Raw genomic sequence first — 23139 nt, 5'->3', positions numbered from 1 at the left:
AAAGAGTATGCTAAGAGAGACTTACATACGAGGTCTCCTGAGTAAATTGGGTACATGGGGACCATGGGAGAGGGTTGAAGAGGGGAGTGGAGAGGCAGGAAGTGAAGCATAGAAAATTGTAGAGCTCAGTAAATTTCAATTTAAAAAAAAAGAACGATCATATCTGCAGAGGATAGTTGCCTAATTGCAAATTCAATGTTCCTTGACTCGAGATAACCTTCCTAATCTGGACACCCACACAATCTGGTCTGTGTTCATTCACATGACATTAATTTACACATGCTGGGCAATTACAAACCTCTCCAGCTACCACAGTCAGGCCCTTTTTTATAGTGGTGGCTCCAACAACTGATTGCCTATGCTGTGCCCCCTGCAGTGCACACAATAATCTATTCTTCCTATTGAGGTCTGATGAGAGAAGAAATGCTCCATATGCAAATCCTTTTCCTATGACTGTGTTGGCAGTCAACTACATGGCTCAAATGCATTATTTTATTTTATTTTAATGTATTGGTTTTGTTTGAGACAGGGTATCGCTGTAGCTTTGGTGCATGTCCAGGAACTAGTTCTTGTAGACTCTACGTGCACCACTAGTGCCAGGCAAATACATAATTTTAAAACTGTGAATTGGTACAGTCATTTAAGAACTTTGAAGGTGTAATATAGAAGACTCTCAAGGTTGCCCAGGAAAGCAACAGACAGGGACCAAGGCCACCTGAGTCAACAAAACAGAAGTTGTTTCCGAAACAATATTTCTATAGGGATGGAAATGCAGCTCTTCTAGAATTAATATGACTTTCTACTGAGAAATCACAAAACACATTTAGAAGATTAATAAAGAAAAGTCTCTTTAATGATGTTATGCATTGATCTCTGTCCAATGCTCAAGGGGAGCTAGGTTAGACAGATTTTGCATTTAATATATGCTGTTATCCATAAGTATCCCTTAGGATAATGATCCAGATTTTATTTTGAACAATTGAAATAGAAACAGGCAACTTGTCAGTCTAAATATTTAGGCAAAAATATTCTCAGAATAGTCTCTTAAGTATGCCAATAACATGTTACAGCGGGTCATTCTTCACTGACAGGGTTCTAAGGTGAAGATCGTGAGGGAGGAGAAAGACTGGACTGGAAAAGTAAAAGATAAAAAAGATAGGGTGGGGAGATGTTGCAGAAGATATATCCTATACCTAGTAAGATTCTGAAGAAAAATAGCATCTTAGTTGGGCAGTGGTGGGGCACGCCTTTAATCCCTGCAGTCGGGGATTTTTTGAGATAGGGGTTTCTCAGTAGCTTTGGAGCCTGTCCTGGAACTCCTGTAGATAAGACTGGCCTTGAACTCAAAGAAATTCACCCTCATAGGCCTCCAGAGTGCTGGAATTAAAGGCGTGCACCACAACTGCCTGGCAGTGACTTTTTATTTTATTTTTTTTTTTTTTGGTTTTTTTTTTTTTTTTTTTAGCATTTCAGTTGTTTTTTTGTTTGTTTGTTTGTTTGTTTTTTTGGTTTTTCGAGACAGGGTTTCTCTGTGGCTTTGGAGCCTGTCCTGGAACTAGCTCTGTAGACCAGGCTGGTCCTGAACTCACAGAGATCCGCCTACCTCTGCCTCCCGAGTGAGTGCTGGCTTCTTTGAAATGGTTTGGAGTCAAATATCTGGACAATCCTGGTGAACAATGTATACCTGGGCATTCTAATCTCTACCAGCCCTAATTAGCATATACTTAAAGTTTGGTGTTTTAGATGCTGTTCTCCCTCTGCTAAATTCTACTTTGTGAGACTTAATCATTTTTTAAGCATTGTTCAACCTATTGTATCACCAATTCTACTCTTCTACATTTTGGTACAGTAGTCGAAAGCTACACAACACGTGAGATGCCTTTGATAACTTTTACAAATTTAAATATAGATTCAGATTATATTTAAAGCTTAAATGCAAAGTGCTCGATATTGAGAAGATATTGGAGAATCTAGGCTTCTCTGAGTTTGGCAACTTGTCCATGAATGCATCAACCCTGTTGAAGTTGACTAGGAAAGTGTTTTTACACAAAACTTCCTGCTCCCAATACTCTAAGGAGATGAAGCCACAGAGCAAAGTTATTCAGAGGCCTGCCCCTAGGTTCCGGAGTTAGCAGGGACCATGAGGGACTTCACAATACAGGGAATATGGCGACAGGTTCCCACTCAGACCCATGGAGGTAACAACATAGTGTTTTCCGCACCTCGCCCTCTGCTCCTCCCCACCAGGAGACAGCGTTCCCTCACTCACCATGTTGTGCTTCTCCATTTTGCCAAAGTCCTCAGCTCATCATCTCCCTGCAACAGCAACTGCACCCGAGAACAGGAATCCACAGGCACCAGCTCTGCTTCAAAGCCAAGACTGAAGATGGCTGCCCGGAAGAGACCTGCACTGCTTCTGACTGGCAGGTCACCTGGAGTGCATGATTGGCTAGTGAGTCCTGAGTGACAAGAGCACCTCCCATCGGTATATAGTTTGCTTAAAGAGACAGAATACTGGTTCCTGTGCAATCCATTCACCCCAACAGAGAACTTCTCCAGATATGAGAATATATACATTTCAATAGCACTTTCCCATGGCTACTAAAGCAATCAATGTCATCTTTTTGCACTCCTAGGAACTTTCCCTTTTTCTTCCAGCACACTACGTGGCTGGTATGATACACTGTGCTAGGTGGTGGCGTAATTTCCTCTTTGACAGAGGTAAGGATGCCTAGAATACTAACAATTAAAGAGAGTTTTAAAGTTACAAAATGAAATATTTGTTCTATGGCTTCATTCTGAGGTCAGATGAACTGAAGGTACTTTTTACATGGTTTTCACAGGGATTTTACACAACAGGAAAGAGAAAAGCAGGAACTGTAAGACTTTAAGACAATCCTGAAGCCATTTTTGACAATTCTGAATCCTCTCAGCCTCTGTGCCATAGTGCTTCCCCTCCTCCCCTGGGAACCAAGGACCTAACAGCTACACTCGCACATACTCAGTTCCTGAACAATTACCCATATACGTATGTTTTGGTTCGGTCCCCTGGGAAATAGGGTCAAAATGACCTCTTACCTCATCTGATCTGGCAACAGCTCTCCAGTCAATTATTGGTAATAGCCCTTTCAAATAAGCCAATCAGAATAGTCAAAGAACAATCCCCCTTGCTTCTGTGGCCCCTTTAAAAGTAGACTGTACCCGCTATTCGGGGTCCCTTGGTTTCCCGAATGCTGGGGGACCCTGTCATGACAGAATTAATAAAATCCTCATGCTTTTGTATCAGCTGTGGTGTGTGAGATGGTCTCTGGGGGTGACTCCTTCTCGGTGTTTGGACGCTAGTGTCCAACATTTGGTTCCCTGACTGGGAATCGAGTTGCTCCCAGACACACTCTAGACCCAGTTGGAGGTATAAAGAAATGAGCTCATTTTTATGTTTGTTTGTTTGTGTATTGTGTTTCTGTTTCTGTGTAATTGTGAATGAGTAAATTTGAAGAAATATTGTACCTGCGCAGGGCTAGTATTTGAAGTGGACCAGGCAGTGGGACAGACATGTCCAGGAATACTCCCTGGCTCAGCCGTGGAGGATGCTTCACTGGCAATTTGTGAAACTAGGAGCGACCAGGTCATCTTAGTTTCTAGGGAGTGTGGCCCTTATCGCCCACTCCCTTCCAGGTTCGTATCAGTTTGTTGCCGCATCTTCTGATTTTGAGTCTATGTCTGTCTTTTTGTTCTTGTGTATTTTCAGTTCTACATCAGAATGGTGGTGAGAGCACCAACTTCTGGTTTTGAGTTTATGTCTGTCTCTTTGTATTTTTGTTTTTGTATGTCGGTTTGTCTTTGTTAAAATCCACCTGCAGGAATTCAGAACCTGGCACTAGCCCCCTGGCCATCATCAGTTTCCCTGATTCCGAAAGCAGCCCCACTGCAGGAGGAGGTGGTGGCTGCCCCTCCCCAAGCCTTCTGTCTTCTCTCTTTCCTGTACAGGAGCAAAAGAAACCCAGAATCCAGGCACCTCTGGTTCTTCCTGATATTCAGCCGAGCATGTCAGACTTCTCCCTCCTCCTCCCCCAGAGGAAGCACTTCGTTCCTGAGGAGCCCCGTTGGTCGGACCCTAGCCCTGAAAACTTCAGTACTCAGCATCTATGCTGGGACAGGGGAAGGATGAGAGTGACCTCCCAAGCTTTCCCCTTCGCTCAGTAGCAGGCCAATTACAATACTGCCTTTTTCTGCTTCTAATCTTTACTTACAACCCTTCATTTTCTACGGACCCTCAGGCCATGACTGGGCTTATAGAATTTGTTATTCATCAGCCCACTTGGGATGATTGCCAGCAGCTCTTACAGGTGCTCCTAACCACAGAGAAAAAAAAAAGAATGTCCCAGGAGCTGACAGCAGGCCAACCCAATCACCGGACAAGATAGAGAATGGGATTTCAATACTCCATCTGGTAGGGAGCAGCTCCGTCTTTATTGCCAGAGTCCAATTTGCGGGTCTAAAAAGAAAAAGGGGGGGTTGCAAAGCACCCCACTAATTTGCTAATTTGGCTAAGGTAAGAGCAATAGTACAAAGGTCTGATAGTACTCCTGCAGGATTTTTAGAAAGACTATTGGAGGGGTACAGGATGTACACCCATTTTGATCCCATGGCAGCAGATCGCCAAGCCAATGTAATGATGTCTTTTATAGTCCAGTCAGCATCAGACAGCAAGTTGCAGAGAATGGAGAGACTGCAGAGATGCTCCCTCCAGGACTTAGTAAAGGAAAAAATTAGACCGATAGGGAGGCAACAGAAGACGACAGCTGCAGAGACTGTGCACCTCAGACAGAGCAGCCCCTGAGTGGCCGAATGCAGACTTCAGTGAGAAGTGGCCCTACAGGACTTTGGGCTCAAGACACTTCCCAAAGCAGCTGCTGAGCAGAAGCGGGTCGGAGAATGGCACCAAGCACAGCCGGCTACTGAAGCGATGCTCTGCCCACCTGAGAGGCCTACGCAGCAGCCACAGTGACAGTACTGAAATTCCCTTCCTTGTTTACACTGTACACCCAGGTGTCTGATTCTGGGGTGTACGGGGGAAAAGGGGGAGGAGTTCCCCCTCGCTATGTCTAAAGCATTTGACTGTGTACACAAGGACTGCTGATTATTCCTGAGTATCCCACACTTTTATTACAAAAAGACCTGTTGGAGACTTTGACTTCCCCTACTGTTCTCCAGGGCTGTAAAGAATAGCAGGCTGCTCTCTGCCTTTGCTGTGCCCACCTCGCTGAGGAAGGCTTTGCAGCCACTGCCAGCTGAATCCTCCTCCCAGCTGCCTGGGTCACAGCCCAAGCCTGGGAACTCAACTTATAGCCACCTGCCCCCACAGGCAGCAACTGACTGAAGGAAGGGAGGAGGGGCTGGGAGATGCCGGAGCCCAATTCCAAACAGCCTTCCCGAGCTGCTTGCAAGTTTCACAGAGAACAACTGCTCCCAGCTCCCAGACCGCATCTGTGGGAAGCTTGGGGTACAGCAATGCCCAAGCAGAGCTGGTTTTGTTGACACATGCTGGTAGGATTTGCTGAAGAAGACAGGGCAGCCATGGTGAATGACCTGAGCAGCCTACTTAAAGGGACATCGGCCGGATGGCAGAGAAGCTTTTTCTTACCAGGACTAAGAAGATCAAAGAAGAAATCTCAAGGTTTGGCCTGCTCAAGGTAATCGAGGTTGATGGTAAAACTGCCTTGTTACTCAGAAAAGTCAGGGCATATGTAAGACTGGGAAAAATTACATTGTACATACAGACCCCAGAGTTCAGGACAGGTAAAAAGGATATAGACCCTTACCAAATTAGCCTTTGGAATCTGGCACTAGAAACTGGGTACAGCTCCTTCCCCTAGCCCTGTTCTGTGTGCAAAACACCCCGTCTCAGCTTGGACTAACCCCCTATGAGATCCAATATCGGGGATCCCCCTCTTAGTTTCCTAAGGCCCCTCATGACCCATTTGCTCACAAACCCCATCTGCAGGCGCGGTTAAAGGCCCTCCAGATCTCCGAGCCCAGACATAGAGAACCCTGGCCACCCTGACACCTGGAAATCTTACATTCATTCCAGAATTGACGCCTGGGGTATATCCGGAGGGACATGAGGAAAGCTGCAGAACCCCACAGCCAGAACAGCAGCTGCCCGCTCATACCTGCAATCCACACCTCCTCAAGCCCTTGCTTTGATACCTCTGCCCTCACCCCTGATTTCTGTCAACTAGTGGCAGGGCTAGCCTCCTGGGATATCCGAGATACATATCCCCCACAGCTGCCCCTGGAGGCTGGCAAAAGATTTTCCCCTGGAGGAAATATTTGGGCACGGGGGTTCAGACATCTCCCCCACTTGTCTCCCAGGGGCGAGCAGCGGGACTGTCTCCATGGGTGTCGGGAAGGACTTGGGGCATAAGATGGTATTTAAAACCAAGTACTATCTGATCAGAGCCTGCTGCTGCAGGCTAGATTAGACCCTCCCTAAAGGGGCCCTAGCTATCCCTGCTGCTGCCCGCTGGACTAAGCTACTCTCCCTGCTTCTCTGCTGGCACCTCCCAACACCAGCCCAGGCACCCGGAAATCTCACACCCATTCCAGGTTGGCAATTCTGTATATGTTCAGAGACACCGGCCCCAGAACCTTACACCTCGCTGGAAGGGACCCTACACCTACTGCCCTCAAAGTGGACGGTATTGCAGCCTGGATGCATGCATCTCACATCAAGCCTGCACCTTCACAGGATGACCCAGGACCATCCAAATGAATGCTTCAACGTACCCAAAATCCTCTCAAGGAGGCCTGACTCTGCCAGGCTTGCTGATCTTTGCCCTGACGTTTACTCTGGACCCTAACTAACTTTGAGACTGGGCAAGCCTTAAGGCTAGCCACTGGAGTTATCCCCTGAATACCTGGTTCCCTCAGCTAACTTTTGACCTAGGTTTAACAAATTACTCTTGGGAGGATACTGAGCAAACCCCCAGAAACTTTTATCCTGTATACAAATATTCTGAATGATATATTTGTCTGGGGGGAAAGCAAACTCTGCAGTATGGGGGGGGAGCTTAAAGTATTTTATTGTGCTGCCTGAAAATGTAAAACCAATGTCAATGTCTCCAGGTTGAGGGTTAACAAAAAGGACTTAGTAAAAACAAAAAAAAAAAAAAAGAGCTAACCAGTTAACAGGCAATACTTGGGGTTATAGTTGTATGATCCAGGTAGAAAAGACATAGGGATTCTGTTCACCCTGTGAGTTGTTGTAACACCTCCAACCATAGTACTAGGGCCCAACTTGGTATTGCCTGACCAGGGCCAGCTAGCTCCTGCTGAGGTAGCCCCCCCCTTTCCAGGGCCCTGGGCTCCACTCCTAGTCCTAAAAACCCTTCTACAACTCCTGCTTCACTGCTGGCAAGCTCTAATACAGGCCAGTGACTGTTTAATCTGATAGTGGGAGCCTTTTCTTTGCTAAATAGTACTGACCCCAGCTTGACACAATCTTGTTGGCTATGCTTGTCAGCAGGACCTCCCTATTATAAAAAAAAAAACACTGGTTTGTTAATTTCTGTGTACAGATCCAATTGGTCCTCCAAATTTACTAATATCTCAAGATTGAGATATTTGACCAAATAAGAGGAGGGAATGTAAGACTTTAAGACAATCCTGAAGCCATTTTTGACAATTCTGAATCCTCTCAGCCTCTGTGCCACAGTGCTTCCCCTCCTCCCCTGGGAACCAAGGACCTAACAGCTACACTCGCACATACTCAGTTCCTGAACAATTACCCATATACGTATGTTTTGGTTCGGTCCCCTGGGAAATAGGGTCAAAATGACCTCTTACCTCATCTGATCTGGCAACAGCTCTCCAGTCAATTATTGGTAATAGCCCTTTCAAATAAGCCAATCAGAATAGTCAAAGAACAATCCCCCTTGCTTCTGTGGCCCCTTTAAAAGTAGACTGTACCCGCTATTCGGGGTCCCTTGGTTTCCCGAATGCTGGGGGACCCTGTCATGACAGAATTAATAAAATCCTCATGCTTTTGTATCAGCTGTGGTGTGTGAGATGGTCTCTGGGGTTGACTCCTTCTCAGTGTTTTGACGCTAGAGTCCAACAGAACCAGATATCAATCAAGATGATTGCTCTTTCCCCCATAGGAAAGCTGGATAATGGCTCCATTACTTTAAGGGTTTTGTTCCTTAAATTTGAAGCAAACTCCAAGCAAATGAATAATAATAAAAAGAGTAGTGTTCATAGAAATTTGAATATGTAGAGAATAATGGAGCTAGAAAAAATGTCTTCATGAGCACTATTGTTAGCCAGTACATCTCCCTCCATAGTCAGGTGAATAAAATATACAACGGCAGTATTCAAGATTCTCTACATGAACAGTAGAATGAATCTCACCATGTATGTAAAAAGTGGGCTTATTAGAATGTCTCACAAGCTGTTGTCCAGGTAACTTACCAGCTGGACTGTGACTGAAAAAGCATGGGATAAAACTGGACTCTCTGAACATGGCGAACTATGAGGGCTGATGAGACGCAAAGGACAATGGCACGGGGGTTTGATCCTACGTAATGTGATAGCTTTGTGGGAGCCCAGCCAGTTTGGATGTTCACCTTCCTAGATATGGACGGAGGTGGGAGGTCCTAGGTCTTACCACAGGGCAGAAAACCCTGACTGCTCTTTGGACTGGAGAGGGAGGGGGAAAGGAGTGGGGGGAGGGGGAGAAGGGTGGGAGGAGGGGGCGTAGGGGGGGAGGAGGGGGAGGGAAATGGGAGGCTGGGAGGAGGTGGAAACTTGTTTTTTTTTTTTTTCACCTTTTCTCAATAAAAAAAAAAAAAAAAAAAAGAATACCTGCCTACCAATGGCAATTGAAGAATCCAATAGCTTGCTTCTCAGCCTTTTGTCTAAGGTCAGGTGAAGATTCTAGTAGTTGTTCTGCCCACAATTCTCTGTGACTCAGCTGGTTTTAAGTATTCATCAAAATTACAATGAAGTAGGCTCTAATACTAGTAAAGGAATGAGCTTGGTAGCCAGAGCTAGAGCACAGAGGCAAAAAAGATACTTTTCTTCTTCAAAATACTTTATATGTGACTGCTGCTACCAGAATGTAAGATGCTGAGTAAGTTGGGCCATAGTCTTTGTTGGATTCAGGTTGTTTTTTTTTTTGTTGTTGTTGTTTTTGTTTTTGTTTTTTGTGATTTCAAGACAGGATTTTTCTGTGTGGTTGCAGAACTCATTCTGTAGGCCAGACTGGTCTCAAATGCAGAAAATCCCAATACCTCTGCTCAAGAGTGATGGTTTTAAGACTGTGCACACACATGGGTGGGAGAGATGGCTCACTGGTTAATTGTGAACAAACACCAAGCAGCTTAAGGTGAGTTCCATCATCTCAAATTATACAGATTAATGGAGGATTTTCCCAGTTCAAAAACCTTTAAGTAAAATCTCCCTCAGGTATAATCAATTCTTTGTGTATCAGGTAATCCCAAAGGTAGTCAGTTTTAACTACCAAAAATAGCCAGACATTTCAGCAGCCAAGATAGAAGAAATGATAAAAAAAAATTCTTGCCTGCAGGAGGCACAAAGAGTGTGGGAGTTGTTTTCAAAACAGTATTGTTCCTCAACAAATGAAGCATGGAGATTTTACGTAGGGAGTCTGAACATTCTCATGTATCATCTCCCTTTCCTTAAGTATGCTCAGTTAACAAGTCCACTTCTAACCATAATCCCAATGTAAAAGCAGAGACCTTTAGGGACATTCTTACGTCAAAATCATGTAGGAACAAATGTAAATTAGATAAATGACGGAAAGAAATGTCTCTGGCATGTTCATACTGTACCATAAGGTCTTGCTTGAAATTCAAGTAGATGACACTGTGAAAAGTCGACTATCAATCTTGATGCTTATTCTAAAAGATAACTTTACCAACACCATAATTTTCACAAACACAAAAAAATAGAGAACACATCAAGGAAAAGTCACCTAACAGCCCTGTATACAGTGCTTCTGGAGGAACAGTTATAATGATCTCTATTAATCTCAGAGAAAGCTGCTTTTGCTCTGAGAAGGCTGACTAGGTGGGAGGCCACAGCTACTACACAGTCTACAAACAAAAAAAATTACACAACCCAGGAAAACAAGAAACCTGAGTAACATCCAAAAAAGGAACACCGGAGAATTGGAACAATATTACCTCTTAAATTCATTCCAAATATCTGCCACTGCTGCCCATAAAAACATTTGCACAAATAAATATACTCAAATATGTGAGTACATACCATAAAACTGAACATTTGACAGTGGGTCAATGAAATTACTTGGCACAAGTGAGAAATGTTAAGTCTGGAACATAGCCTACAGGCTCTGACATTGCAGCACCCAGTGAATGAGGAGTTACATTAGCCTGGATTACAAATTCCAGCATTCCAGGTACAACCCCCCCAGGGAGGGGTCAGGACCTCTCCAACAGTGTATTTAGGTATGATCCTAAAAGAAAAACACTTAGTTCCCAGTTTGCATGGACTCCTCCCTCTCACCCCCCACCCCCATCCTGTGTCCCAACTGGGATCGGTCATCAGAGGGCTCTGTACTTAATAAAATGATGGGCATTTTGATTTGGTTTCATTTTACCTAATTGGACTTCTATGGGCTAGGAGTTTTTCTTTTTTTTTTTTCTTTTCTTTTTTTTTTTTTTTTTTTTTTTTTTTTTTTTTTGGTTTTTCGAGACAGGGTTTCTCTGTGGCTTTGGAGCCTGTCCTGGAACTAGCTCTGTAGACCAGGCTGGTCTTGAACTCACAGAGATCCGCCTGCCTCTGCCTCCCGAGTGCTGGGATTAAAGGCGTGCGCCACCATCGCCCAGCTAGGATTTTTTCTTAACAAGAAGGAAACACAGAGCACACAACAAATACTCCTAGGAGTTTATTATAGGGGATGTGCACAGGCCTGGGAAGTCAGTGTGCAGAGAGGGAGGAAGATGGCTCATCCAGCTTTTACAAGCTGTCTGGTGTATGCACACAGGGGTTGACAAGGCTACATCATATGCAGATGATGGGGCTCATGCAAGCAGGGAAGGGCTTAGCTGAGTAATATGTGGATCATGCAGGAGGGAGCCTTTAACATCCCTGGGTGCCTGAGGGCTTGTCTGTCCCTACATGACTCCTAGAACCTAAAAGTATCAACTATATGTGGCTTAAATCATTACCAGGTGATGTGAAATGCCCATCACGAGCTGAGTATTTCTGGATCTATCAATTTATAAAGTAGGACATTTACAGCTGCAACCTGTTATCAAATGGAAGTGGTATATTAGCGATCAGGACCAAGTAGGTCCTGAAGACACAAGGAAGCTACATGAAGAAATGGTCAACTTCCAACGGTTTCTACTCCTGTTACAATGCCTTCTGCTGTCAATAATACACCTATAGTCTATTCCCTATTACTGGTTGAATGAGGAAGAGATGAGTAGGCCCTGGCTGATGGTTCTATACATCATGCACGAACCACCCAGAATTAGGCAGCTGCAGGATTACAATCCCTGGCTGGGACAACCCTGAAAGATACTTGTGAAAGGAAATGTTCACAGTGGGCAGAAAATCAAACAATACACATTTCAATGTGGTTTATTTGGAAGGAGAAATGGTCTAATCTACAACTAGCAATGAACTGATTGATGGACTTTATCCATTGGTTTGACTGGATGCTGAGGGATTAGTAAAGAGCATGATTAGAAAATTGGTGAGAGAAGACATCTGAGGAAGGAGAATGTGAATAATCTCTGTGAAGGGGAAAGGGGGATAAAGATCCTTGTATTCCTTGTAAATGCTGATCAAAATGTTCATTCAGCTGAGGAGGAGTTCAAAACTTAGAGACAGAATGACTCTTCCATGTACAATCAGCCTCTTTTCCCAGTTATTCATGTTAGTGTCCAATGGGCCCATGACCAAAGCGGCGACATTGACAAAGTGGGAGATAGTCATGGGTTCAAGAACACAGACTTGAACTCATCAAGGACTTAGTTACAGTTTTGCTGAGTTGCCATATTATGCATTAGCACAGTCCAAAACTTAGCCCCATATATGACACCATTACTAGAGTGACCAGCCACCAACCAACTGGCAGGTTGACTACACTGGAAAACTTCCTCTGTGAAAAGGACATTTGGGCTTCAAGTGGTCTTAAACCAACAGACTAGAGAAAGAATAACAACTTTAGGCAGGGTGGTATATGCAGTTTAGCTTGGGGAAATTGGATTGTCTTATCACAATAGAGATAAGCAGGATATGTCCAGAATGCAAGAGATATTTTAGGGCATCTCCTTGTCATACCAGGGCTTGCCATTAAGACAAATGAGAAACAAAAACAGTATAATACAATAAGTATGACAAACATCACATACCCATCAGGAATGAAGGCATGGGTCATTTCTCTAGGAAAAGACCCAAGACCTTGTGAAGTGCTTGCAGAGGTCGAGAGAAACACAGAATGGGCAGCAGAATATGGCAGCTCTAAATACCATCTAATGTCATGTGACTATTGCAGCAATGAGAACTTTAACTGAAATGAGTGTTTCTGTTGTATTTTGTTGATAATGCATTTGTGAACTTATTTCTTTTTTCTTTTTTTTTTTTTTGCTTTTTCGAGACAGGGTTTCTCTGTGGTTTTGGAGCCTGTCCTGGAACTAGCTCTTGTAGACCAGGCTGGTCTCGAACTCACAGAAATCCGCCTGCCTCTGCCTCCCGAGTGCTGGGATTAAAGGCGTGCGCCACAACCGCCCGGCTTCTTTTTTCTTTTTTTCTTCTTCTTTTTTTGGTTTTTTGAGACAGGGTTTCTCTGTAGCTTCGGAGCCTGTCCTGGAACTAGCTCTTGTAGACCAGGCTGACCTCAAACTCACAAAGATTCGCCTGTCTCTGCCTCCGGAGTGCTGGGATTAAAGGCGTGCGCCACCACCGCCCGTCCTTGTAAAGATATTTCTATGTCCTTTAAATTTCCTTATCATATGTTGCAATATCAATTAAGAGAATATTTGTGGTTATCATAAGTTTGAGATACTAGAATAAATCCTCCAAGGGACATTGCCACTATTCTAAATATATAATCATTTGTATTTGACATAATTATGTTAAGTTTAGTCATAATTACAACCCGGTTATTGATTTTCATTTGGAAATTAATAAGGTGGTATGATTGTATGTCATGTTGACAATGGATTGATTATGATAGTTGTTCTTGCTTTTCAACTTTATTATATAAGAAATGAACTACAATTCAAAACTGGAGGGCAAACTGGGCGGTGATGGCGCACGCCTTTAATCCCAGCAATCGGGAGGCAGAGGCAGGTGGATCTCTGTGAGTTCGAGGCCAGCCTGGTCTACAAGAGCTATTTCCAGGATAGGCTCCAAAACCACAGAGAAACCCTGTCTCGAAAAAAAAAAAAAACCTGAAGGGCACGGTTGTGATCTGTACCTTAAGGGAGGAGGACAACAGGCCAATGATCCAAATAGTAAGGATGAATGACACTCAACTTTGATCTAGACCTTGAAGGTAGAAGGCACACCTTCAATTTGTGTCACACCTTCTTCTGGACGGACAATGGAAGAATAAAAATGGGGTATTATTTTTCTCTACCAGGGAGCCTGGAGTGCCAGCCTCAGTACCCCCAGAGTGCTTAGAATTGGATGTGTACAACAGGCAAGAATCTGAGTGTAAAAATTAAACTTAAGTACATTACCTCTGCATCTTATTTTTCATGCAAGGGGAAAGAATTGAAGTGAAGAAGGGAAAAGAAAAGAAAAGAAAAGAAAAGAAAAGAAGAAGGAGAAGGTGAAGGTGAAGAAGGGGAAGGGGAAGAGACTAAGAGGAAGGAAAAAGAAGAAAGGAGAGTAAGGGGAAGAAGTAGAAGTAGTGAAGAGAAGAAGAATAAGAGTAAGGGCTGGTCTCCATGAGGGTTCTAGTCTTTACAGACATAGTAGGAATATTCCACAAGCAAGAACAATGATAATAGGCATATCAGAATGACAAAAACAGGCAGGTAGAACCAGACAAAGCAGTACTCCTGAACAGGTGACCTGACCCAGGAAAGAAAGAGCCAGCAGTCAAGGGGAAGTACCTGACATTCCAAACCATTAGATAAAGTTAATAAACTTGCCTAAATCCTGGATTCACCCATTCTAATCTCTTTGTGATAACCAGTTTTGGGAATGCCCAGATTTGTTTTTTAGCAAAGGTGGGGCATGCTGTCTTACTGCTCAATGCCTGCCTTCTATAGAAATTTCTATGTGGTCTGTTAGAGGGTAAATTTGTGGGACTGACAAATGTCAATTTGACTGTTAGAAAAAGGAATGAATGTTATCACTCTAAAGCCCACTGGTGTGGGGAAGCAAGGTCACACCATTGCCCTGCAGAAGTCACACTGCTGAGGTGTTTTGGGAAGAATCATGGCTTCACAAAGTTAACACAGACAGATATGCCAATGACTTTTCCAAAAGAGAAGTGTTTCCGCAGCTCAGCAAAATAGCTTGTTCCATGTTTGGGTGGATGTATACACCTCCTGTGGATCTGCCTAGTGCTCTGTCACATGTGCATTTCCTGTATAGTAGTGGAGTCTTCAACATCTCTGCATTCCCTCACCTTGTCAGCACAGGTATTCCTTCATTGTCATTAAAGTCTACTTCTTTGCGATTCCAGCATATACAAAAAACAGCTGAGACACCCAGTCTTGTGGGTCTGAGGTAGATTCTTGAACCTTCCTTTCACTGACAGCCATTTTTGGACTGCACTCTGAAAGTTATTCCCCCAAAAATCCCCATATGATCACAGATAGATGATAGATAGATGATAGATAGATACATAGATAGATAGATAGATAGATAGATAGATGATAGATAATAGATAGAGACAGATGATAGAGAGATGATAGAGAGATACATAGATAGAATGATGATAGATAGATAGATACATAGATAGATAGATAGATAGATAGATGATGGATGGATGGATAAATACATAGATAGATACATAGATAGATAGATGAATGGAAAGAGATTTGGTCCATAAATTCTATGACTCTAGAGAACCCTAACTAATATACTGTGATTTATAGTCAATTAAATTTTTAAACTTTCAGTTTCTAATTTTTCTATTTATACTCTGTTGGACTAGAAGTCCAATCATCAGGGAGTAGTTGCTCCAGACACCACTCACAAAGCCTCAATTGATATTAAAGCAAGAGGATTTTTATTATGTCATGATAGGGCCCTTCAAGTTCGGGATATGAAGGACATCTGATAGCTGTTACAGTCCATCTTTTAAAGCAAAAAGCCACAGACACAAGGGGGGAACCTGTAGGTTGTTTTCCACCTTATTGGATTGGCTTATTCAAAGGGTTACTAGCAGTGATTGGTCTATTCCAGGGCAGGAGAATAGTTGCGTGGTCGGGTGATAAGGGAGAGCATCTCTGTGGTCTTCCTGACCTTGTTCTAGTGACTAAATCAACACATCAGGAACTGAGTCAACATCTGTGGGTTGTCTTTGCCTCAATTCCCAGAATGGAGTTACGTTTGAAGATTATTCACAAGGATATAGGAAGATAAGCAGTCCAGCGCGTGTGTGTGTGTGTGTGTGTGTGTGTGTGTGTGTGTGTGTGTGCGACTGTCCCGTTTCCAAGAGTGAGTGTAAGGTTTTAGAAAAATGTCTTAGGGTTGAGGGGGCTTACAAGTGCATTTAGAGTCTTTCATTCCCTTCTGTTGTTTTGTCAAATCCCAATCTTGGGATTTTCTGAGGTCTCTCTTGAGAGCCTGATATTGGTGGGTCAGTACTAAAACTTGGGTAATATTGAGTTGTTCACGAATGAACGTCAGGAGTTGGTATTTTCTACAGTCCTGGGACTGGAAAGAATCTACTTGGGGTTTTTAGGGAGGGAGCTGGGAAATGGCAGGGCCTGAGGGCTTGGTGTGGTGCTTAGGGCCCCTGCAGGAGGGGGCTAGTTCAGCTCCCCCCATCTTGTCAAGTTTGCTTACATCCCATCCCCCACAGTCAAATATATCAGTCATAGTGTCTGCATGTAGGGAAGAGTCCTGGGGAGAGTTCGCTTGGTATTTTTTTAAGAGTTCTTAGTTTAGATTTGGGTGTGCTGAAGCTTTTATCTGGAGGGTCCTGAGTCATCCTGTGGAGGTGTCAGCTTTATGTGAGATGTGTGGATCCAGGTTGCAACATCTTCTACTTTGAGAGTGGTGGTTGTCATAAGGAGCATGGTGTAGGGTCCCTTCCAGAAAGGTTTAAGACTCTGGGACTGATGTCTCCAGACGTATATGGAATCACCAACAAATGTGAAATCTCTGGGTGTCTGGGCTGGTAGGCAGCAGCAAGAGGCTTCCACACCTGGGTTTGGATGATCAGGATGGCCTTTAGGTGGGCAGATAACATTCTGGGAAGAACAGCATCAAGATTATATTCCTCATTTGCCTTAGTGAGCAGTGGCAGCCCTCACATAGGATCTCATAAGTAGTGAGTTTAAATCACCCAGGGGTGCTTTGAACCCAGAACAGGACAGAGGGAGGGAGGTCTATCCAGTCATTTTGCCGGTCTCTAGGGCCAATTTTTGTTAATTTGTAAAAATTTTCTTTTAGAATTTTATTTATCTTATCTATCTGACCTGAGCTTTGGGGTTGGTAAGCACAATTTTCAATTGATCCCCAATGTCTTGGCCATGCCCTGACTTACCTGGGCAATAAAGGCAGGTCTATTATTGGACATGATGACCTTGGGCATTCCAAACCTTGGGAAGATTTCTTTTATGATCTTTTTAGCCATTACATTGGCGATCCCAGTAATGGTCAATGTATGATGGCTATCTTCTTTGGCAACTGTGTGGCCTCGAGGAGGCTCAAAAAAATTTCCGCAGATGTCAACAGTCCTCTTTGTCTGTATATTGCTCCATGTATGTGGGTAGTGGCAAAAGCATACCTGCCGTCAGCGTAGACATTCCCTCTACCATCTGTAGAGCTTGTATCAAAGCCACAAGTTCTGCTTTCTGGTCGGGCCAATGTCCCTTCAGGGAGATTACTGGCCCAGATCATTTGCTTCCTGTCCACCATTGCTGCCCCCCACCTTCCGCTTACCTTCAGTCTTGTATACCTGCTTGGCTCAGACCCCCAGCCTTGTGCCCCAGGCAAGCTTCGCCATCATTTCCGGCTCTGCCTGGCACAGCTCAGTCTGCCATTCTGCCAGTCACATGTCCTTTCTGCAGATGCTGGTAGGATCCATAGTCCATCGGTGTGAGCAGGGCACAGGAGCAGCAGCCCAGTGCAGGAGGGCACCTGTGGTAGCATTGGGAGTGCTCTATCACAGTCTGACATGTGTGAGGGGAGTGAGACTGCAGGGTGAGCAGCCAGGGCTCATGCAGGCTTTAGGGCAAGCATGGCACCAAGGCAGTTGCTGGGAGGCAAGGAGTTCTCTGGTGGTGTGGCAGGGGGAGGTGGTCATCCTCGTGAGGAGGGTGTGGTGGAGGTTGAGGCAGACAAGCAGCCTGCATCTCCTACAGATCTGAAAACAGCAGGGAAAGCAAAGTCCCTCGTTTGGTCAACAAAAGGCTTTGATAATACATTTAGGGGTGATCAGGGAGGAATGAGTCATTTATTTGTTCTTGTCCCAATTTTATAGTTCGTAGGTGTCCATTTTGTTCAACAGTTGTTTTAGCACAGAGTGGTCAGTCCCTGTGTCCCTTAGAAAATCTATAGAGGAATCTAATGTCCTTTTTCTTGCCATAAGCACATTGGCCTTTTTCCAGGGAGTGCCTCTGTCCATCTTCATTTGTCTTTGATCTTCTGTTGTTCAGGCTTCCTATCTGTCTGAGTCCTGTCTTTTTTTTCCTAGTCAAATTTCTTTCTTGTTTATGATCCCTCTGTTTTTTTTTTACTTTTGTCTGCCTCCCGCCTTTCTCTTTCTTTCGCTTCCGGCCCCTCTCTCTTTCGCTTCATTTTCTCTGTCTCTCATTTAACATTTTCTCTTTCTCCCCAAATTCTGCAAGCTATAATCTTGCAACCTATCTACTTGCTGTAACTTTCTCCTTATATCTGATGCTGACTTTCCTATGAAGGTCATGGCTACCACTGCCTGCTGACCTTTAGTGGCTGGGTAAAATGCCTGTAAACCTCCAGTGAACATTTAAGAAACACAGATTTTAACTTGCCCCTGAAGAACCTGTTTTACCTTGGCCAAATTAGTGGGGTGCCTTGCCCCTGAGATTTGCCATGAGCCCGGCATTTTGACTGTCAGTTTCTCCCTTTAAGAATTAATTAGACATAGAAGAATGAAAATAGATCCATATTTATCTCTATGCACAAAACTGAAACCCAAACAAATCAAAGACCTTAACATAAAACCAACGATACTGAACCTCATAGAAGAAAAAAGTTTTAAATACATTTTCAAACACAGCCTCAGTGGCATAGACATTGAGAGAAACAACCAATAAATGAGATCTCCAGAATTAAGAAGCTTTTTGTGTAGCAAAGGATATAATCAACAGAACATAATATCAACCTGTAGAATGGGAAGGTATCTTTATCAATTATTTTTAAAACATATAAGGAACTTAAAAACTTAGTCCTAATAAGAACAAATAATTCAATAAAATTATGTTACAGACCTAAACTGTAAATTCTCAATAGATGATCTTAAAATGACTGAAAGATATTTAAAATTTGCTTAAATATAACATCCTTATTCATTGGGGAAATGCAAATCAAACAATTCTGAGATTTTATCTTATCCCTGTAAAAATGACCAAGATTAAAAATATTGTTTGACAATTTATGCTTAAAAGAATGTGGAATAAAAATCCTCCATTTTTGGTAAAAATGCAAACTGATACAGCTACTTTGAACATTAGTATGACGAATTTTCAGAATTAGGTAACATATTACCTCAAAACTCAGCAATTTTGGGCCTATTTTACATAGCAGAATTATTTTCTCATAGGCAGAATCTGAAAACAACCCAAAATGTACCTTTTTTATATCAATAATAAATGAGAATTGTCGCCATGTGGGGCAACTCAGGGTCCGCACCTCATCAGAAGTATTGCGAGCAGTCAAATGTTAAATTCAGATCTGAACATGGGCACATGGGTGGCTTAGAAGCTCAGCTGGGCCCTGAGCTTGGGTTACATGGCCCTGGCCTGGGGCCAGGGCTTTTACAGCAATAGTTCTTTTTTTTTTTAATGTTTATTTATTTATTTATTATGTATACAATATTCTGTTTTGCGTGTATGCCTGCAGGCCAGAAGAGGGCACCAGACCTCATTACAGATGGTTGTGAGCCACCATGTGGTTGCTGGGAATTGAACTCAGGACCTTTGGAAGAGTAGGCAGTGCTCTTAACCTCTGAGCCATCTCTCCAGCCCCCCAGCAATAGTTCTTGAAGACAGTGTAGTCCTGTATCCATCTAATCAGAGCTGGGAATTTACTTTTTTTCTGTACACACTGTTTAGTAAGAAATATAGAAACCAACAATCTGTAGTTTTTTATAAGCACATTTTTTAAAGTGACTTAGATTAACTTTCCCCAATTTTTAAACCAGAAGCTTTACCCTGGACACAGCACGTGATGACCAGAACAGAGCATCCCTAGAAGAGAAATGCCACAGGGCTGGGAGGACCTTCTGATGTTGGCTTGCCATACTACCTGTTGCTCCTGAGTCCACATTCATGGTTTACCAAAAGCCACAGGGATACTTATTTGCAATCTCTCTATCTGCTGCCCAAGTGAAAAGGTCCAGGCTCTTTACAGGACTTTTGCTTTCTAATAGGGTATCTAACCCCAGAGAAACAGCCCCCAGGCTTACTGGGTCCTGCGCGGAGGAATTAGCACCAGCTTGGACCCTGCTGGCATGTGTGCCTCCTGCAGGGAAAAGAGACGGGGGAGGGGCAGACCGGCCTTGGTGCCTGCACTGTGCTCTGTAATGAAATGGTTTGACCCAGAGTAGGGGGTTTCTCTGGACAAGCTCTGCATGTGACAATATAGGGAACCTGGTCCGGGTGGCCATAAGGGTCAGGTTGGAAGACTTTTTCTTTTATCTGCAAAATAGTATCTAGATTGAATGTCCCACCCTGTGGCCAGCCCACATCAAAAGTGAGTCATTCCTGCTGGGCAGTGGTGGCGCATGCCTTTAATCCCAGCACTCGGGAGGCAGAGGCAGGGGGATCTCTATGAGTTCAAGGCCAGCCTGGTCTACAAGAGCTAGTTCCAGGACAGGAACCAAAAGCTACAGAGAAACCCTGTCTTGAAAAATCCCCCCCCCCCCCCAAAAGTGGGCCATTCCAGGAAGCAGACCACTTGCCAGTATTTCTTTCGGGTTTCGACAGCTTGGTCTAGAGCTTTTCTCTAAAGTCAGAGTTAGGGTCAGAGAGGTGGTTACTTACTGCCCCATGGTAACAGATTTAGACTTGAGTACAAACAGATATACAAAAACAAAGACACGACATAAAAACAAAGACACAAAAAGCCAAACCAAAATCAAAATCAGAAACTGCGCAGCACTACAGATTCAGAGAAGGTGAGTGACAAAAAGCCCTGCCTCTTGGGAACTAGAGGAGTGACCTGGTCACTCTTAGCCCCTTCAGATACTGGAGTGTCCTCCAGATTTACAGATTACTGGAGTGTCCTCCAGTACAGATACTGGCCCTACATAGGTACAATTTCAGAAGCTCTGCAGCACTACAGACTCAAAATAACAACAAACACAGACTACAATAATCACAAAAACAAAGCAGACAGACAAAGACAATAAGAGTGCTCGATGTTACCTCCAACTGGGCCTGGAATGAGTCCAGAAGCAACTCAATTCCTGGCCAATGCACCAAAATGTTGGACTAGAAGTCCAATCATCAGGGAGTAGTTGCTTCAGACACCACTCACAAAGCCTCAATTGATATAAAAGCAAGAGGATTTTTATGCTGTCATGACAGGGCCCTTCAAGTTCGGGATATGAAGGACATCTGATAGCTGTTACGGTCCATCTTTTAAAGCAAAAAGCCACAGACACAAGGGGCGGGGGGAACTGTAGGCTGTTTTCCAACTTATTGGTTTGGCTTATTCAAAGGGTTACTAGCAATGATTGGTCTATTCCAGGGCAGGAGAATAGCTGCCTCATCAGGTGATAAGGAAGAACATCTCTGTGGTCTTCCTGACCTTGTTCTAGTGGCTAAATCAACATGTCAGGAACTGAGTCAACATCTGTGGGTTGTCTTTGCCTCAATTCCCAGAATGGAGTTACGTTTGAAGATTATTCACAAGGACATAGGAAGATAAGCAGTTCAGCAAGTGTGTGTGGGGGTGATGTACCATTTCCAAGAGTGAGTGTAAGGTTTTAGGAAAATGTCTTAGGGTTGAGGGGGCTTAGAAATGCATATAGTCTTTCAACTCTAAGTAAACATCAGAAACATTTTAACAAAAAGTTTAGTATCACATTATAAACATTTTAAGACAACGACCCTTTATACTAAAATAAGGTAAAAAAAAAACAAATGTCAAACAGTGAAGCAAAGGATTGTGTGCTATTTCTGAGAAAAAAAAATATAAAACAGTATGTGTAATGGAAAAATTAAAAATGCTACAGGATCCCCAGCAGCAATAGGGAGCAGAAATGCTGTAGGTCCCCAAATGGTGGGAGCAGGTCATGTGGCAGCAGGGAGCAGGGCCTGGGTAGAGCCAGTCCCAGTCAGAGATGGCTGCCAGTCCCTGAGCAGTGGCTGGTCCCAGGCAGGGAGACACATGACGGGCCGGCAGGAGACAGAGACATGGATAGAAATGACATGCAGAGTGAGGGTGAATATTTATTTGGGGGGTTATGGAGGGGGAAGGCAGAAGGATGGGGAGAGAGAGAGAGAGAGAGAGAGAGAAGAGGAGAGAGAGACAGAGAAGGGGGAAGCAGAGAAGTGGGGAGAGAGGCAGAATCGAAGCTGCCTCTCCGGGAAAGAGAGTGAGCTCAGGCCAGAAGCTAAAGATCAGCCTGCCTCAGCAGATGGGGGAGGGAGTGGGCATGGCTTGTCTCTTAAAGAGACACAACAATCATTACAGTATGAGTCATTAGATCCATGGAAAGATTTGGTTATTTGTTTTAATCAAGTTGATACTTACTAGTTGGTGGAAAATTATTTATCTATTAGTTTATTTTTGCATTCATGTGTCTACTAAAATTGAAAAATTATGTAAATTGATGCTTAAAAGGAAAATCAAAGCTTGTACCACCAAAGCATGGGAAAGTAAACTCTGTCTCCTGTTCTCAAGCCACATTTAGAATTGTACCTGAATGATGGCACTGGAGAGATGGTACTGTGGTTAAGAGCACTGCCTGATCTTCTAGAGGAACTTGGCTCAATTCTCAGCACCCACATGGAAGCTCACAACTGTCTATAGCTCAAGTTCTAGAGGACATAACACTGTCACACAGACATCCATGAATGCAAAGCATGATGCACATAATATAAAATAAATACATTTAACATATAGAATGAAATTCACCATTACTTTCTAAATGGAGGTCTCATCTAGTGTCATCCATACATAATGGATTTTCAGAGGTATGTGTGCATGCTTCAGTAGCTAAACCTGAAGGTATAAAATTGGAATAAAACACTCTAAAAGTAAGTGTTAATAATGATGTAGACTCTAAAAACAATATACCCAAGAAACTTTTGTGGGATTTTTGAAAATAAATAATTTAATGAAATTTATTTTACATATCACTGTAGTACAATATCTAATTGTTCTTAATTATAAAAAGACAGAGTCAGATAGTGGAATAAATTCTGAAAGATCAGAGAAGTAAAGGAGTCAAAGACTATAAAGATCTTTTATGTCTACTGAATCCTTAGACCAAAGGAGGCAAGATCGTGTTTCCATGAATACTCTGATCGAATGCGTGGGCTCCTGTCCCCTTTCACAATATATTCCTCACTCTACCAAGTCAATTTGAGCAGTATAGGTGCTAACTCTTCTTTGAAGTTCTGGTAGAATTCTGCTCTGAACTCATCCAGACCTGGGGTTTTGTTGGGGAAAGGGGAGCTGGGAAGGAGTCTCTAATTTTCTTTTTTTAGATAGGGTTTCTCTGTAGCTTTGGAGCCTGTC

The 23139-nt window shown here is 43.4% G+C and overlaps 1 protein-coding gene across 1 annotated transcript in view; it reads right to left on the bottom strand.

Annotated features, from left to right (window-relative positions):
* Nucleotides 1–16822, bottom strand: part of LOC121458665 (zinc finger protein 431-like) — a gene marked incomplete at its 3' end in the record, with an annotated part of 35429 nt that extends 18607 nt beyond the window's left edge. The window contains exon 1 of the mRNA XM_041667959.1: nucleotides 16733–16822. Coding sequence (XP_041523893.1) covers nucleotides 16733–16822 — 90 coding nt within the window. The remainder of the gene's footprint in view (nucleotides 1–16732) is intronic.
* Nucleotides 16823–23139: the final 6317 nt, after the last annotated feature.

The sequence above is a fragment of the Microtus oregoni genome, unplaced genomic scaffold, assembly GCF_018167655.1.
Source record: "Microtus oregoni isolate MIOR12 unplaced genomic scaffold, Mior012 000018F_ref0000195, whole genome shotgun sequence".
Classification (NCBI taxonomy): domain Eukaryota; kingdom Metazoa; phylum Chordata; class Mammalia; order Rodentia; family Cricetidae; genus Microtus; species Microtus oregoni.
The sequence above is the reverse complement of the archived record's forward strand: the minus strand, read 5'-3'. Positions and strand labels throughout refer to the sequence as shown.